This window comes from Anser cygnoides, chromosome 5 (genome assembly GCF_040182565.1).
Source record: "Anser cygnoides isolate HZ-2024a breed goose chromosome 5, Taihu_goose_T2T_genome, whole genome shotgun sequence".
Lineage (NCBI taxonomy): Eukaryota > Metazoa > Chordata > Aves > Anseriformes > Anatidae > Anser > Anser cygnoides.
In genome coordinates, this window is record NC_089877.1 from 65,162,172 (window position 1) to 65,180,564 (window position 18,393).

The 18,393-nt window shown below is 46.6% G+C and overlaps 1 protein-coding gene across 5 annotated transcripts in view; it reads left to right on the top strand.

Annotated features, from left to right (window-relative positions):
* The window catches only part of MDGA2 (MAM domain containing glycosylphosphatidylinositol anchor 2), a 336,382-nt gene that overhangs the window by 216,174 nt on the left and 101,815 nt on the right, over positions 1 to 18,393 (top strand). For all 5 annotated transcript variants that reach the window (XM_066998721.1, XM_048065998.2, XM_048065999.2 and 2 more), the window contains one exon: positions 5,690 to 5,983. In XM_066998721.1, the coding sequence (XP_066854822.1) occupies positions 5,690 to 5,983 (294 nt within the window). The remainder of the gene's footprint in view (positions 1 to 5,689; positions 5,984 to 18,393) is intronic.

The window sequence follows — 18,393 nt, forward strand, 5'->3', positions numbered from 1 at the left end:
GGCTGGCAGTCATCACTTCGGGGTTTCCCTTCTCCGTCCTGAGGCTCCCAAGGAAAGACAAAAATGAGGGTAACCCCTGCATCACCCGTGCCCGCTGTAACCCCAGTGAAGTGCTCAGTGACAGTCTGTCCTTCCCCAAGTCTGCCTTGGGTCATCTCTCCAAGGCCCTCCTGACCTTCTCACATTGTCTTCTGCACCTTCACATGGTTTCTTGTAAGCAAGTTCTGGCTTCTTCCTTCCCTTCTTTGTTGCTGCAGTCACAGGGCAGCTAATTAAGCTATCTGAAGGTTTAAAATAGGGGCAGTAACTGGGCTCATCAGGATGTCAGAGATCGAGATTAGACTACACCTAGATTTTATCTACCTGGAATACACAGTGAGTAAATATATTAAGTGTATACATTTTGGCTTTTTCTTTGAACAAGCTGCTTTGGTCCTGTCCCTGGGCTCCCATAGACGGTGACTGCTGGACCAAGGATCCGACAAAATTGCATTAGTACCACCACAGGTCAGACTGCAGGGTTTAGCCTGCTTTCCGATCCCTCGTTACAGGCAGCCAAATCTGCCTGGGGAGCAGTGAAAATTAAAAAAAAAAAAAAAAAAAAAAAAAAAAAAAAAAAAAACAGGACAAGAATACAGCGATACTTCTGCCATCTGACCTTTAGTGAGTCAGCGACTTTCGGAGGCAAAGGTTGTCTGAGACCATTTTATTTAAAGGCCAGGAGGGGACATAGATCAGCAGTAGCTCTGATGTGTGTGCCTCTGCCCCTTCCAAAGGATACCGGTACGTGTTTTAAACTCAGTGGTACTTCAGAGTAACCAGCCTTTTGTTTCTCAAGCGATAACCCTCTGCTTTAGGAAACGGGTTTAAGCGCTAAGAGCATTAACTTATTTAAGCCACTTGCTGCATGAATAAGGTGATGTTTGTTGTTTCAGATATCGGGTATAGCCAATTTATTATTCCGCGCAGGCAGGAACAGAATTGACCTTTATTTGCAGCAGGCTCTGGCTGGTGCTGCAGGAGACGTGCTGATGCCTCAGCCGAGGGCTGAGTCCCTGCCGGCCGCTGCTTGTGCCACAGCAGCACCTGCTGGGAGCGGGGTTTGCCACGGCCAGAGGCAGCCGGGCACCGCTGGCAGCCCCCAGCCCCTTGGTGGCACCTCTGCTGGCTCCTGCACCCTCGCTTGCACACCCATCTCCTGCGCTTTTTGGCACCCCTCGCTCCTGCAGCTCCTGGCACCTCCCCGCTCCTGGGCCGTGGGCAGGGAAGCAACACTGGACGTGATTATTTTCTCCTCTGGTCTCTACCTCTCACCATCTTTTTTATTTTTATTCCTTCCTTCTTTCTCTGTGGGCATTGCGTTGATGTGAGTTTCTTTTATGACTTTTTTTTATTTTTAGGCTTTATTGCTTGTGGGAAGCAGTCGTGCGTGGTCGGGCTGCCAGCGCCTGTCAGGCAGCAGGTGCTCAGCACGGCACCCCCCATTATTTTTTGACCCCGTAGATAATTTAAGCCAAAATTGACAGCGGAATAAAGACCTCAGACATAATTAAGTACCTGCAAGTTTGTGAAAATAAATAGGTGGGTATAAAAAGGGAAAGCCTACCAAACCCTGCGTGGAGGTTTGATGCCGCGCTTCCTCCTAATGAGGTGAGGCAGCAGGGGATCGGCAGGGGGGGCCTGGGGCCACAGCGGTGCCGTGCAGCAGGGGAGCACCCCCGTGGGAGCTCAGTGTCCTGGGCACTGCCAGGCAAGTGCCGTACGTGAAAGCTGCAGCCGGGCTTCTGATTTACGGCACTGCCCCTGCGATGATTTGTTTTAATAGGTGGCCTTGCTTCGCCTCTCTCCTTCTTTGCTTCCAGTAACAAGAATGTTAACAAATACAGTAAACCATAACAGTCTGTTGGCTGGCTTATAACATGACGGCTGCTGGTTGTGTTGCAAATGCCCCAGGAGGAGTCAGGTTATTCTGAGGTATCTTTCCGTGTTGGGTACTGATACAGCCTGCCTGCAAACCTCATGTTTGAGGTGGTAAAAAGGTACCACAGGTAAAAACCTGTGGTGTTTACCTTGGCAGCGTGCAGTTTTTGCAGTAGTCTTTTGCTCTTCAGAAAGGAAACTGCATTGGAGAGGGTGAATGACTTGCTCACTGTTGCACAGGATCTTTTTTGCATGCATCGTGTTCCCCCCGCCCCAAAGACCCATGGCCTGCCATTCGCTCTCCTCCCTCTCAGAAGCCAGAAGCTATGTGTGACCACGTGAAACCATTTCTTCCTGGTGTCTTCTTTACATGAGTCATAGTTTGAGCGTCCAAACTTCTGAATTTCACCCGCCTCTACTTGTCAGTCTGTGTCCTGCATTTGGCAGGGTTCTGCAGCCAGAGCTCAAGGCCGTTGCCTTTCTACACCCATGCAGTGCAGCTGCGAGGGAGGCAAGTCTTTAGGAGCCCCCAGTTGCACTGACACACCTCTGCCCTCCTTCCTCTCTAGGTCCACCTCATGGACACCCTAAACCTGGCTACTTTCCTGTCCCAGGTCACTGTGACAAGCTTAGTGAATGAGTTTTTTAAACCAGAACATTGTAGGTATTTGGGAAACAGCTCCTCAACCTATTTGTATCCCATTCCCGTTTCTGGGATTTGATCAGCTTCCACAGGTGAAGCTGGCTTTGCTGCCTCCTTTCTTTTTTATCTTCTGGTGTGCGTTGCCGTCAGAGGCAGTGTTCGCACAGGGGTGCTCGCTGTGCCAAGCCCTGCTCCTGGCCCGGCACCTGAGAAGAGAAGTTACAGCCCTTGCCCGGGTGTGCGATTTGAGGCTAAGACAGACTATGATTTTGTGTTGCAGACCCGTTTCTCTTGTGGCAGTCTGGAACTTGCTGCCAGCATAACGCATCAAGAAACGGGCCTAGAAGGGCCTGGAGGGGCAGGGAGCAAGAGGAGAGCCAAGGAGGGGGCCTGCAGCATCCATACAACTGGGATGAGCTTTGCTCAAAGATCCAATCCCCGGGAGCAAAGTAAACGTTTTAGGGGTGGCCCGGACAGGACAGTGGGTATTTGGGCAGAATTGAGAAGCCACAAGCCAGGCGAGCTGGGAAAAAAGTTCAGAAGGCGGCTCCTTGCGCCCTGCAGGGAGGCAGTACACAGTGTGCTTTCAGACCTCTTTAAACTGTACTTTCCTTCCCAGAACAGTGACTTTTTCCCAGAGGAGCCTGTGCATCAATTGCTTTAGAAAGTGGCCTTTCGGCATCTATTTGGTGTGCTCGCTTTCAGGAGGGAAGGCGGAGGCGCCCCCCCACAAGCACCCAGCCGATGCAGGCCCAGCACAAACACCGAGTACCTCAGCGCAGAAGAGTAGGATGTAGAAATAAAGGTGAGGGAAGGGCAGGCTGGTGGGGAAGCCCAGTCAGAACGGCTCGGAGAACCACAGCGCCTGTCTGAGAGCTGGCTGTGCTCATCGCGGGGTGAGCCCAAGCTGGCACAGCCAAGCAGCTCCAGCCCTTCTGCAGGGCCCGTGCCCAGGGGCCTTGCGCAGAAGCAGGTGGGAGCCCCACGGGTGTATATTCACGTCGCCACCTCGATGCCCGGTACCGTGCGTGCTGACAGCTCCCAGACTTCTGCCTCCCACTTAACCCTGAGGAGTGCCGTCCCCAGCGGGGCGCAGGCTGTGTCTGCACCACGTGGAGCCCAGCGAGGGAGCTGTATAGCTGGGCACATCGTGCTGTGCCTCCTCTTCTGGCAGCTGGCATGTGAGGGTCTGCAGGAAGGTCAAAGTTACTGCCACCAAGAATGATTCCAAAAGCTCCAGGACCCATTGTTTTTGTCCTGTCCCTCGCTGCCTTCATCATCCTCTTCCCTCTGTATTTTTTTCTGAGGCCTCTGCAAAGACTGCTTCCATGGCTTTGGACCTCCTTCGCTGGGGTTGGCCATCTTGTGTCCTGCAGCTCCTCCTCGCCAGCGGCATCTGCAAGGTGATCGCTCTCCAAGTGATCCGGGGCTCCTTGGGATCATAATAATCAAATAATGGATCTTGGGAATGTGGGAATGTTTTATTAAGCAGTTCTTTTATTCTTTCTTTTTTTTTTTTTAATAATATATATATATAAGATAATTTTTCCTTTACTCTCCTGTGGAAAACAGTTATTTCCACTAATGCATGTCCCATCAGATTCAGGTAGAGTTCTTAAAACCTTCAAAGCAGCTGAAAACAGCATTTTGAAGCCTACAAAAGTCTCTGATATAAACTCTGATTATTAGTGGCTTTGTCAGATGTGTTTCTCCAGCAGAGCTGTTTCTCGCTGGTACAAGTCTTTTATTTCTGTCTCTGGAGGCCTGAAAATCGCCGTTGGTTATTCTGCCTGCAGATGGGAGTCCTGGTGCAGGCTGCATTTTGTCAGCCCTGGCGTTCAGACAGGGTGCTCGAGGGCAGGACGGTGTGGGAGGCGATGCTCCCAGGAGGGGCTGGTTTTAAAACACATGGCTCTCCAAGTGACTCAGGACAGAAGACCTGTAAGAGTAGCCAGCTTTCAGAAGGCACAAAGGGAAATGGAGAGAAGGCAGTGTTCAAATCAGGCTTTTTCATATCTTCACCCCCCCATCCAAGCACCCACAGAGCCAAAGGCAGCGCGTGTGATCTGGAGGGCACGAACAGCTTCAGCACCGGCACTTTGATTTGCGTTGTGCTAAAAGAGAGGAGGAAATTGGATACAAAACCAATATAGGTATGATGAGATGGTAACGATAATTGAACATGGCAAAACTGTTCTCATCAGGCCTGTGGAGCTTGCAGCACTCTGTAATTATTAAATGCAATCACCTAAAACCCAGCGGCAGAGGAGCCGCCTCTGATGGGACCAACTGTGGGAACTCATTGGGATGCCCGGCGTGCAAACACTGGCGGCTTTGCAAGGGGTGACAAGCGATTTCTGTTCTGGTCGAGCTCCCTGCACTGCAGTGTCTCTCCTGTGGTGAGCAAGGCCTTCTCCTGGCTGCCAAGGGTTGGTCGTTCAAGGCCGGGAGTGGTAAATCAGTCGCTGGCAGCAATTAGGAAGCCTTGCTCTTGAGAGGCTGCCGAGGGTGGAAGGATGGATCCTTCGGCACGGCGGCGCCACGTGTTGTGCTCACAGAGTTACCTAACTCCTGTGGGATGCAGTTCTTCACATCTTCCTTCTGGGTTTGTTAAGGCAGATGTCTTAGGAAAAACACCGCTTTAACGAGCTTCCTGTGACAGAAACATGCCAACTGCCTTTTGCTTTCGGGCTGTGAATTCTGAGCTGGTTTCTGAATTGGCACAGCTCTTCCTCTGCCGTTACGAGCTGGGTAAAATCGGCAGCCAGGCTGTTAGAAAGAAGTGGTTTCAGTTGCAAATACCCATAAAAAGGAAAGCCGTAACTACTGGTGATAAAGGGCCGGTCTGCTGAGCACTGTTAGGGCATTTTGGCACGGGGGCACACACGTGGTGGTAAGTGAGTTTCAGAGCTGGGGCAGTTAAATCTTACTTTACTTCAGGCAGCTGAGCACCTTGCCTCGTAAATATAGTAGGATTATAGTGGCTCCTGATATGTGCAATCAATGTGCATTGCTCTATGTGTATAAATGATTTCTTGATGTATGATTACAACTGTGTAAGCGAGAAAGCCATCTGATGCTTCCATAATACTAATTGTCTGAACTGTCTCTTTTTCTCCTTTGAAGTCCCACCCAATTTGACTGTTCCTCAAGAAAAGTCCCCCCTGGTCACTCGGGAAGGGGACACGATCGAGCTGCAGTGCCAGGTGACGGGAAAGCCCAAGCCCATCATCCTGTGGTCCCGAGCCGACAAGGAGGTCGTGATGCCGGACGGGGCGATGCAGACGGAGAGCTACGATGGCATCCTGAGGATCGTGAACGTGTCCAGGGAGATGACGGGAACCTACAGGTGCCAGACCAGTCAGTACAACGGGTTTAATGTGAAACCCAGGGAAGCCTTGGTACAGCTCATCGTGCAGTGTGAGTAGACCCTTATTTTCTTTTCCTGTGGCTTTGCTGAGAAAAAGAAGTTGATTTATTTGTCCCCTAAGTAAACAGCAGCGAAAGTCTTATGGTTGTTACATTTTTGGTGCTGTGTTGTTTGGCTCTGCAGCTCCCTGAATTCATGGTTTTAATGTAAATACAGAAGTAAAAATGACATAGAAGTCCCATTTATACTAAAAAACCGTAGGGTCATGATTATTTCCCAATGCCTAGCGCTATATTTCTTGACACAGGAACGAGCACATGAGGTAGGAGGACATACTTCTAGAAATGTGGATCTGATACTGACCTCATTTGTTGGGAGTGTAAAACAAGGGGGAAAAAAGAGCAAGAGCTGTTCCGTCTTAGCTGATCTGCGTGCAGGTCTGCAGAGCTGCTTAAGACTCTAAATGTGAACTGTCAGCATCAGGAATGGGGGGGGGAAAACTTAAGAGGAAATCAATTAATTTGGAAATGCTCAGTGTTTATCATTGGAAAATGAAAAGCCTGAGTTGATATGGCTTATGGGGAACAATGAGCTGTTGTTTGTTGCCGTGTAAAAGATGTTTACTTGCATTTGTCTGTGGAATTTTCAGTAGTTATATACTTGTGCAGCCTGCACTTGTTCCAGTTTCAGATGCCCAAATGTTATGGCAGATTTGCTTTAACAGCGCTCTGTGCTCAGCACAACTGACCTCATTTGGGGCCTCCAGTGCTGAGGTACTGCAATATACGTAGTTATTGCTAATAATCAACTGATTTGTTTTTTTCAAGGTCTGTTGTATAACAAAATATTAATGCACTTGATTACGTGTTGTGGTATCTGCCGTGCTTTCATCGGAGCTGCTTACTGGTGCACGTTTAGCTTATCTTTTTGTCGGAGCACATCATCTCTTCTGTTTGTCTGTGCCGAGTCCGGCATGGCTGCAACATCCTGGTTCAGGCTGCTCGTGATGCTGGGTGCTGAAAGCTCCTTTGAGTAGTTTGGTTCATGTACCGATGCACATGTGGAGGGCATTCGTGTTAAAGTGAGGGCTCCGGGGGGAAAGCTCTGGAGGTAAATCTGCTCCAGCAGCTACAGACAGCAAAGCCACGAGCAGCGGCGGGGACAAGTCAGCTGCCCCATCCCCACTGCCTTCCTTTGCCACTCCTATGAGAGAACAGGGCTTTCTCCTCGCTGTCTTTAGGAGCATTATGAGTCAAGAGAAGCTCAGTAATTTTCAGCTTTGCTTTTTTTATTATTATTATTTTATCTGAAATCCTCAGAAGCTCAGTTCAATGGAGGATACTGAACAGAAGCATTCAGAAGCACTCTTGACATGGCTGTGTACAACAGCTGGGATGTGTCCCGTGGTTTGCCCTGGAAGGCTTTATTTCAAGTCTTTGAAAGTCACAGAAACTCTCCTGTTTATCCAGCAAGCTCTGCATCATTTATCCTGCTCCATTTCAAAGCTTTTAAGCAGATGCTATTATTTTCTTCAGCAACGAGGTAATCGTGCATTTCATGTTAGAGGAAGGGACGGCTGGGTCTGGGTCCTGGGGACTGTTTCCCAGGATGCAGACCTCCCACCACCTCCTCCTCTTCAGGCCCTGAGCCAGGCCTCGGTGGACCCACGGGACGACTGTTGCTGACTTCCAACAGCATCTGTCAGCTGGTGGATGCGGTGCTCGGGTTGCTGGTATTTTACTGCATTTTACTGGAGGAAGGAGCTCTGGCTTTATTTATTCTGAGCACTTGATTAGAAGCAACAGTTCCGGTATTCTGAAAGAAATGAGAGACAAATTGAAAATGGTTATAATAAATGGAAGCATAACAGGTATTTACATGAGAGTTTTCTTTAATCTGTCCTTGTTCAGATTCCTACATACTTTATTCAGATCCCAGTGAGTGACAATTTGGAGGCAAAAGGACAAAGCAGATGTTGTGCAATGCTTTGATTATATTTCTTGTGGGAGAAAAGTATGTGTTCACATTGACTTCAGCATCATTTCCATAACTAGCATAGTATTTATTCAATTGTCATAAAAATCACTTTATTTTCAGTAATTTTATAGTATTTTTATATGCTTCTATTAGTTAGAAACAGGGAAAGATATTTAATGAAACATTTCCCTTTATATTCAACTCATTGATTTCAATTTGTGTACGGTACGTGGGTGTGTGAGCAGATATGTCTGTGGACCTTTGTAGCTGCATACCGTCCCATCCTCTCTGGTGTAAGGAGAGTTTCTGCTGTGGGAGAAGGGTTTTCTTTCTAACCAGAGTGGCGTATCACTGTTCTGCTCCACAGGGCTAACCTCTCAGTAGAAATACTGCTCCCGGTCGGTTCAAACTTCAGAAAGATTGCTAAGGATAAATGCAAAGATAAAGATATTTTTAAATTTGACCCACTCTTAGTTCATCCTACCAATTTTAATAGGCAGAGTTTTGCTTTTTCTCTCTTCTCTCCTGTTTTGTTCCTCTCTCTTCCCCCGTTTCCCTTTAATACCATGCTGGGGCAACATGACGTTGGCATCCCAGACTGTGATTTTTCTATGAGAAATGGCTTTTTTCTCTGCCGTGTCATAGTTTGGCCTCAAGTCATAGTTAAAACATTTGATGTTTCCTGTTGGCCATCAAATTATAAAAATTCTAATAGGGAAAAGCACACAAGAAACAAACAAAAGAAAACAAGAGGTAATGGACAACGCAGCTCTCTTAGCCCCCGTCTGCTGGACAAGATGTGGTCGGTGTGCTGTGCAGTCCACTTCAAAATCTTTGTCACATCCTGAAGCGATTGTTCAACAGTAAAATACAGAAAAGGTGCTCAGTTTGAGGACTAATTGAGAAGGTTCACGAGAGGAATTTAATTGAAAATCATAGTGATCCGGTTGTTAGGCACCTGTGCCCCCTGCGTGGCTTTGGAGAGTGAAACACCCGCAGAAGGCAGCGGAGCCTGTCCTAAGGAAGGTATCTGGGATGTTTTTTCTTGTCCAAGTTCCCCGTCTGTAAAATAGAGTTAACATTTTCCTACCCTAGAGGTTGCAGAGTTGAGATTCTGAGGACGCAGTAGTAATGAAAGACATGCCGTCCCTGACTTGATCAATAACTCCTGGATCCTTCGGTTATTGCTGTTATTGTCCTGTACTGCTTTCTCTCAGGCATGTTGTCACTCTCCCCAGGCTGTGGGGTTTGCTGAATTTGATCTTCATTGTTTGTTAGATTTTGTGAGTCCTGCTAGCTTTTCCGTGAGAGATTCATTAGGAACATGGAATACGGCACCAGGATCAAGAAGAGCTAAGCCCAGAGGGGCGGGAGTGGATTTTTGTTGTCACTGCAATGTCCGCTGCCCACGAGGGAGTGGGAACAGCACAGCGGCGTTTGGTGCTGCAGGACGCTGCCTGCAGCAAAGTGCTCAGAGGTGGCCAAGGCTGCTCCAGACAGAGCTGTAGCTCCTGTTGAAGCTTGTGCCCGCTCTCAGGCGGCCCCACCAGGCGGGAGCCTTCCAGCCCTGAGCCCAGGAAGGTCTCTGGGAGGTGGCTTCCGTGCCCTGAGTGGGACGGGTGAGGGGATGCTCCAGGCACGTGCTCCTCGGTGTGGCTGCTCCCAGCTCAGTTTGAGAAGGGCACGAAGGAACGAGCAGAAAGCAGGAGTTAGGTGCAGCGCTGGGGCTCAGAGCCCCGCGCCTGCCTGCAGCACTGACCATTTCCTTGTGTGCAAATTTAGATAAAATAAATAAATAAATAAATGCCTGCTGTTGGCAGACAGGATGCAATCCAGTAATAATTTAAATGCACCGCTTTTACTGCTGGAAGAAAACACTTGGGAAATAAAAATGCCATCAGGTACAATATAATCAAATGTTTACATCGTGTACCTTATCAAGTGATGATAGCAGGAAGGACAGAATCATTTTTCACAGTGGACATTGCTGCTTCTTGGGCTCGCATTTTATATGCCGTGGTTTTACTTCGGTGCTACATAAAATATTGTTTATAATATAAACTGTTTTCCAAATGCATTGGTCTCCAAGTACTTGTAAAGCCTCTTAAAACATCAAATATATCTCCTGGTAACCTGGTTGGCAGAGCAGTCGACCACATTGTGATGCTCTGAATTTCCCTTTCAGTTTGGGTTCTGGTTTATGTATGTCATTCCTCCTCGGTAATAAATTCTGAGCAACTAATGAAATCACACTGAAGGGGAATGTCCTTCAGGGATTATATTTGAAATGGAACAGAGCTAATTAGCAAGAAATATGAGGCTGAATTATGATCTCAGGTGCATCATTCCAAATCTGGAGTGAATCAGTGGGGCATAAATTAGTTGTTCTGGTTTTACATCAGCAGGGACGGCTCAGAGTTGGGTCCTCTTTGTTTTGATTGTAGAAGTTATTTGCAGGTGAGGATTGGAAAAATTGTTTTTATGCTTTAGACAGGCAATTTTGCAGCTCAAAATTTGCAATCTCTGTGACTGTCTAAATATGTGCCTGATGAAATATGTATATGTAAATATATATTATATTAATAATGAAAAATATTTTTTATGGAAAACAAAAAAGAATTAAATGTTCTTCATCCCAAATAGAACTAGAAATAATGAGCTTAAAACTCACGGAGAGACGTGGAGATTTAGGAAGGGAACCATGAGAAGCTTTTTAAAAGACAGGGCAGCTGACGGTCACAGCCACCAGCCGGGAGACGTGCAGACGGGTCCATGGACGCCTTGCGGCCTTGGGAAGCCGGATAGGCAAAGCCCTGCAGGAGGCGGGGAAGGAAGGGGATGGGACTGGGGAAACGGCTCTGCTTTGGGGAAGTGCACGGCGAGCTTTAGCTCCGGGGAGCTGTGCCCCGTGTTACCAGGGCCACGGCAGCAGCTCACTACTTAGGAAGATTCTTGCATTCAAGTCCTTCATTCATATTGTTGGGCAGAGGTAAATGAGTTAAGGATGCTGTGTCACGAGTGAGAATCAGCACTGCAAGCCAAGCTTCCAGAGGGAAACCCTCTAGATTTTCAAATTGGCCTATAAAATTTTGAAAATGTATTAAAAAGGGGGTTGTCAAGGAAATTCTGTAGGTGAGAAGCGACTGAGTAGGGACAATGTCTTCATTTTTGAATAACCACCGACACCTGTGTTTAAGCATGTTGAAATGACAAAGGAAATCCACATCTTATGTTTTACATTCATATTATTTACATCACATTTATACTTTTTTTTTCCCTTAATTCGTGATTGTACATTTGAGTAGAAGAAGCTGATTAATATTCAGGGCAAGTTTATATAGTCCAATATATTCCTAGACTGTTTGGTTTGTTACTTTCTGAAGTACTTCCTTTGCAGGTCACTGGCTAGTAGCTATCTCCATAGGTCGGGTTTGATTCTGATGGGAGACAGGACAAGCTAAAGGAGGCTAGAATTGGACCTTGCTACTTACATCTTTCTGTGCCGTTTTTAATGTTTTGGTTTTCTGCGTGTGTGGTTTTGTGGTTTTTGGTGCATGTTGCCTGTCTGCGCCTAAAAATTATCTGTCCTGTCATGGTACACGTTTAACGTATCAGATACGGCTAACACTGTCCTTACCATTAACCAGCCGGTAAGTCGGTACATTTTCCAGGTCCTTGGTTCTTAGACTAGAACATTTCCAGAAAACTCTCTTATGGAAAACTCTTTTTATATAAAACAATTGTCAATAACTCTTCGAGAAAGTTCTCAGTGAAAGATGATAGAGAACAATTTCAGCATAACACATAAGCAATTACGGCTTTGCGTGTAATTTATCTGAATGTTGCAAGGCAGGAAAAGTATGTGGAAATAATGGATGGCTTGATCAGCAAAGTGAAATACTGGGAGCTTTTTGACATTTAGCAAGGCCAAAGGCAATGACCTGGAGTGGTAATGAATATGCAAACACTGGCAACATGGAAATTGTAAATGCAAATGAGATCACTTGAATTTTCCCTTGTTTAATATTAAAGCTCTATATAGAACCTCCTGAGATGTTCCTTCTTCTTCTTAGAAATTCCAAAGGACAGAGCAGCAGTGAGTACCCCAGAAGTTAGAGCATAAACATGGATGTTATTGGGAAAAAAAATGAATTACTCATAGATTCTTATGAACAATTGGTCATGTAGAAGATGGTCTTATACACAAAGAATTTCATAGCAGCATCTGAGAGACACAACAACAAAAAGTTGTGGTTTTTTCTTTGTTTTTAAGAAATGAGAATGAGAGGAGGAAGAGGGTTAGTTGTAAATATTGCATATCTAAATTTAACATACATAGAATCAGAAAGGGGTGTCTTTGAATGCCCTACATCTCATGGATATGGCATCAAGGATCTGAGTAGTCAGACGGATAGTCTTGGGAGGACTTTAATCCTTTTAATCCATCAGTGCACAGTAGTTCTTTCAGGTCTGTTCACGGAAACTTGCTCTCTCTTAACCATGGTAGGTTTTTGCTGACACTGGCATATCGGTACTCCCAGCTGTTTTAAGTTAACCCCAGGAGTGTAGGATGTCCCCCTGAAAGGCAGGAGAGGGAGGAACAGCATGAAGCAGAACAGCACCTGCGCTCCGTTAAGAGCCTTCAGCGTGCATAAGCGGTAGGCTGAAATGTGGTGGAGTCTGGGTGTGTTTAATGCTGATGGAAGAAGAAAGCTGTCCCCCCAGAGCACATGAGTGCTCTGCTCTTAAATGTCATCAAGCTGGGCAGGAACCATCCAGCAGGAATCATCCTTGGAAAGTCAGGGAACTCCTGTACGTGTCTTTGCCCTGTTGGACGCTGAGAGAGGCAGGCATCTTTCTGCGATGTTCCACCTTGCTTCTTCCCAACGTGGACTCTGGGGTTAGGACTGGTATTGGTTTCGTGATTCCTATGAGGACACACAAAACTGGAGCTTCCTTCCTAATCCTGCAGCAGCAAGGGCAGGGGGTGCTGCCTGACCAGGCAAGGTTGCCTTGCCTCGACAAGGCAAGCAGACGAGCAGCTGGTTCTGGTGGTGGTCCCCTCGCACAGACCCTGTTGCAGATAACAGGAGGGGGAAGCCGGCAGTGCCCACCTTCATTCCGATGTCAGCTTGCACAGCTGCCGGGCATGCAGCACCTCCCCGAAGAGATGATGGGCTTTCTGCTCCCTCCCCAAAATGTCTGTTTCTTAGGAGGGCTTTCTCGTGGGGTTTTGAGAGCAAGTGGGCACGGCTGCGTGGGGAGTGAACTGGGAGCTTTAGTGCCTGTGTGCGGTATTTGCAGGAGCAGTGAGGTTCTCTTCTGTCTTTGTATCGTGCATTGGGCCAGGTCCGATTCTGAAGGAGTTTTGTTGTGATATGAGGACAGAGAGAGCCCACCTCCACAATTAATAATGAATAGATAGGGAGGGCGGACATACACCGTGAGATACAATGAAAAAGAACTGAAGGAAATCTGTGAGTCTCTGTGCTAGGATTTGTGGTCTTCAGTGAAATAGTCACGTGCAGCAGGGGAGCAGCAGAAAAATGAATGCCACAGATAGAAAATGCCACAAATGTCAACAAACATCACGAAAGGACTATAGCACCCACAGGAGGAGAGAAGAAGGCAGGGAGGGCTCCCGAGCTCAGAGGGCAGTGCCAGGGCGCGCGTTGCCCTGCGCCCCCCAGCAGGGCCACGGCCTTCCCTGGGACCAGAGCGGGGACACACCTCCTGACACCAGGCACCACGTTTACAGGCAAATCTCCTTCTCACCCATTGTTTTCTAGGCCAAAAGTATTAATGGATTATACAATTGATTAAATGAATTCATAGAAGGAAAGCTACTAGGCACGCGCAACCCCAGCCTTGGGGCTGCCAGCCCGCAGGCGGCTGGAAGCAGGCTGTGCGTTGGGCACTGCTCTCTGCCCTTCTCCTGCTTTTCTCTTCTCTAAATGTTTGCCGCTGACCAGCAGCAAGTGGAGAAGAGTGCTCTAAGGGTTTTTTTTTTGCTTTGATCTAATCTTAGGTTTTATCCTGTCTTTAGCATCTTAAGCTATTTGCCTCCCTTGGTCCTCTTTACTGCTTTGTTAGTAATTTAGGATGCTCTCCAATAGTGCTCTTGTTCTGTTTGTGAAAAGCGTTACACAAAGTTCAAGCACAAATATGTGCTTTCGCCAAATAAAATCCATAACAAAATCAACAACCAAGCAACAGAGAGGTGAAGCAGCATAATTCGGTTGCCCAATCAGCTTTTTTTTTTTTTGCCTTTTTTTTTTCTGTTGGCTCTTTTTAACTGAAGAAGGTGCAAAGTAAATATACTCCTCTTTTTTTTTTTTTCAGTATAATTTAGGCGACTTATTCCCTTAATTAAATAAATCCACATTTTAATCAAAACTATGATTGCAAAGTGAAGTATTTAAAGTTTAGGGTTTTTGGATTGATATATGTACCTAACTAATTTTGACTATGAATGCTGGTGTGTTAAATCAAGTATTTGGTTACATGATCATTTCTTTTGCTTGGTAAATAACTTCTCTAGTCTAACGTTTGAGTGTTTCTGGCTTTAACACTCTCATGACGTAAAGTCGTCCAAGGCAATTTACGTACTTAAGGACTGGTCGTTCCTTTCTGTGCATTCTCTTACGGCAGATTTTTTGTTATTATTATTCAGACGTTTTGTCCACTGCTGTTAAGTTGAAGTTTTGCAAATCATTTTGCCTGTGGAGAAAAAAATGGTGTCAGCAGGCACATTCCTTTCACTCAGCAGCAGGAACGAAATTAGACCTCAATTGTGCTGGTACATAATCAGTTTTTTTCGTGATGGAGCTAGTCCAGAGGATGCTGGACTCGCTACAGCAGTCACCGAGATGCTGTGAAAGCCAACGGGATCTTGGTTGCTGTGGGGCAGTGCTGCTTTTTCAAAGAGCTTTCTTTGAGTCATTCCCATCAGGCTTTGGAAAAATCTGTGTTGACTGTTGTGTGTGAGATCTTCCTCTACTCTTCTCCTCCCGTCAAAAAATAAAAAATAATTAAAAAAAATGTTAGGAGTTAAATGACTGAGAACAGTAGGAGTTTTGCCAGCAGCATCAGTGAGTTAAAGGCTTCAAAGGAGAAGGGACATGTAGGTTGGACATCTGTGTCCGTGGCTTAGTAGGGTGTGGGTTTTACCCTCATGCTCCCTGCATGGCTCCCCAGCTCCACCACCTTCCTGGGGAGCCCCATTGTGCATGGTGTGCACCCATGGGTGCAGGGAGATGTAAATTGCACAAGCAGCAATGCACACACCTCTCTGACCTCAATTTCTTGCTGTGGGGACCACAGCCACCTGCGCTGGGCATCTGTGCAGCCTGCCGGCAGCATTAGTAAGCTGCACAAGTTGCTTTTTGGGGAAAGTTTGTGATTGAAAATTCCCAGTAAAGGTATTTCTCATGCTCTCTTTCTTATATTCAGAAGCTTTCCACATAATAAAAGAGAAATTTCACACCTTTCATTTATTATTGGGTCGGTAAATAAAAATTCTTTAGAGTAAACAAAGAGGAGGCATACCATACTTTTTTTTTTTTTAGAGCAACTGTTATTTCTGAGTAGTCCAGGACCTTGAGAAGATACTCAATTACTCAAACCATTCACAATTAATACATATTTGTCACTTTTCCAGGGTCCTTTGTAGCTATTTGCTCAGTCCATTCATACAGTTTCTTATCAAGAAGGCTGTTTTTAGCCTCCCCTGTTTTAATCAACTGTTTCCCTCAAGGTATAGCTGCTTATTCAGATTTATTTCATCACTCATATTTATTATTGGCACAATTTCTCCTTTTGCTGTGTTAGCAACCACTAATAGACTGCGTCTGTCCTCGTCCATCCTCCCCGACGGCAGTCCTCCCGTCCTGAAGCCTGGGCACAGCCGAGCCGCTCTCTGCCTGCCGCTGGGCGCAGCTTTGCTGTGCAGCCCTGGGCTTCCGTGGGAGGCAGGCACAGCAGTGCGGCACTGCTGATTCCCGTTCGGCTGGGGTCTGTTGCAAAGCCAAGGTGTTGTTTTGCAGACCTCCTTCCCACCCATCGCTTCTCCATGCTGGCTTTGTCACGCTCTTTTTCCTTGTCCAAGTACCCAGCCTGGACAGTGCCAGACACGACAGCTCCTGCAAGTGGTCTTCGCATCTGGTCACGAACCGTTGGTGAGGGCTCAGAGCTTGGCTGCCTGATGAGCTTTACAGCACCCTGTGCTCCTGTTTCCCCCCTGTACGGGGTCACGCTTCTCTGGCTCGTGTGGCAATGCCATGGCAAACAGCACCAGATGCCTAGCTCAGGCCAAGATGTAGGACATCAGCAATTTCTCCCCCACCACCTCTCTCTTACACTCTCAAAGAAGGAAATCAGCTTACTTTGACATGATTTTCTGCTGACAAATCCCTCGTGACAGTTACTCATCTCCGTGTTACCTTCCAGACACTCGCACATCAATGGATTGTTTGTTGCAGTGTTTGTGGGAACTGAAATGGAGCTGTCTGGGCCATAGCTTCCCAGCTCCTCCTCCCAGCCCCGTTTTCAAGGTAGGGGTTGGGTTTGTCATTGCATAGCTTTCTTGTACCTCCTGGTTCCCCCAGTTTTCTCTAGACGTTTCAGCGGTCCTTTCAGGCTCAAGCTTATTCAGGCCCTTCCAGTACGAATGTACATGTAGTCCTTACATTCTCCTGAACTCAGTTCCTCCTGCTGGGGTGACTTACTTCTGACATCTGAGGAGAGTCAGCTCTTTTATAAAATCCTGAAGCGCCAAGGCAATGAAGGAGTTTGATTCTTCTGTACCAAATGTTATTTGTATGACAGCTTGATTAGGTTGTAAACCTCAAACAAAATAGTTGATCTTTCTAATTCACTGCAAAGAAAATGTTGATGTTGCAGAGTACCACCAGGAAAATGAGAGTAACCACAGAACTGACTTCATGTGTGCTTTTGTGTATGTCCTGCGTGCAGCCCTAGGCTGGCTTTTCACTTTCCAGATAGAGGTTATAGCCTCGATCCACTCTGATGCTGTTTTTCCTTTCATAAAAGGTAGTTGACTGCGATGTCAAGGTCAACTCACCGGCAAGTTCTCTCTGTCCTATTCATTGCCTCAGCCTGATTTGAGGCTGTCGTAGCCTTTTGTCTTTAATCACGTAGAGACTAAAATTCATTCCAGTCTTTCATGGAACCTGAAAGGCCCCAGTTTTGTGACTTCTCAGTCACTGACTGTCAAACAGCCAAGACACCTGGACTTGACCTTTCAGTTCCTGGAGGTGCTGATCATGGAAATTCTCACCATCTCCCTCCTTGCTCCTACCCTTCCTGTTTTGTTAGGCAATTTATAGGGATAAATTGCCTGAGGGTGAAGTTCAGCTTGTGGATGAGACCAGTTAAATGTGCATTTTGTCATTTTAATCCTTAGTGTCTGACTGTATGGGCTGGAAATTCTCAAGAGATGTGTTGCGTTACAGCTTACAGCCCACACAACAGTTAGCCAACCAATTTCTTTTCCTAATTACTCGTGTAACAGACCTTTTCAAAGAAAACCACTCATTTTATTCACACAAATGCTCAAATGCTCTTTATTCAAATGATCTTGCTGCATTTTGAATACCAAAGCTCAACATGAAAGAGACCACGCTGGTGTGCGTTTTATTAATTGTATATTGTTTCAGCTTTGTTTGAAAAGCAAACTGTCTCCTGTTTGTATTGGATTGAAGGATAAAGAAGGCAACAGTACTTTATAATCTACTGAGACATCCCCAGAGGCCTCGTGTATTTTGGATGTATTTGATTCTAATATTGTCCCTGAATTTCTTTAGTGTATCCGTTGTTTAGTGCATCCACAATTATACTTGCATTTTTCTTTGGACCAGAAAATTTATATCAAAAAGAAGAAAGCAAAATAAATCCTGTCTTAAACAACAACAACAAAAACTTCATCTTATTAAATTTAATATCATCAACCTGGAATGAGTTTATTTTAAGCCATTTTCTGCTGTGCTGATGTGTACCTTTAAGACACAAAAACAGGTTTTAGACCTGTGACTAGCGGTGTTCCCCATGGGTCAGTGCTGGATCCAGTCTTGTTCAACATCTTCATCAATGACCTTGATGAGGGAATAGTGTCCACCCTCAGCAAGTACGCCGCTGACACAAAGCTGGGAGGAGCGGCTGACACGCCAGAAGGCTGTGCTGCCATTCAGCGAGACCTGGACAGGCTGGAGAGATGGGCAGGAAGAAACCAAATGAGGTTTAACAAGAGCAAGTGTAGGGTCCTGCACCTGGGAAGGAACAACCGCACGTATCAGTACAGGCTGGGGGGCAACCTGCTGGAAAGGAGCTCTGCGGAGAAGGACCTGGGGGTCCTGGTGGATGACAGGTTGACCATGAGCCACCAGTGGCCCTGGTGGCCAAGAAGGCCAATGGGATCCTGGCGTGCATTAAAAGGAGCGTGGCCAGCAGGTCAAGGGAGGTGATC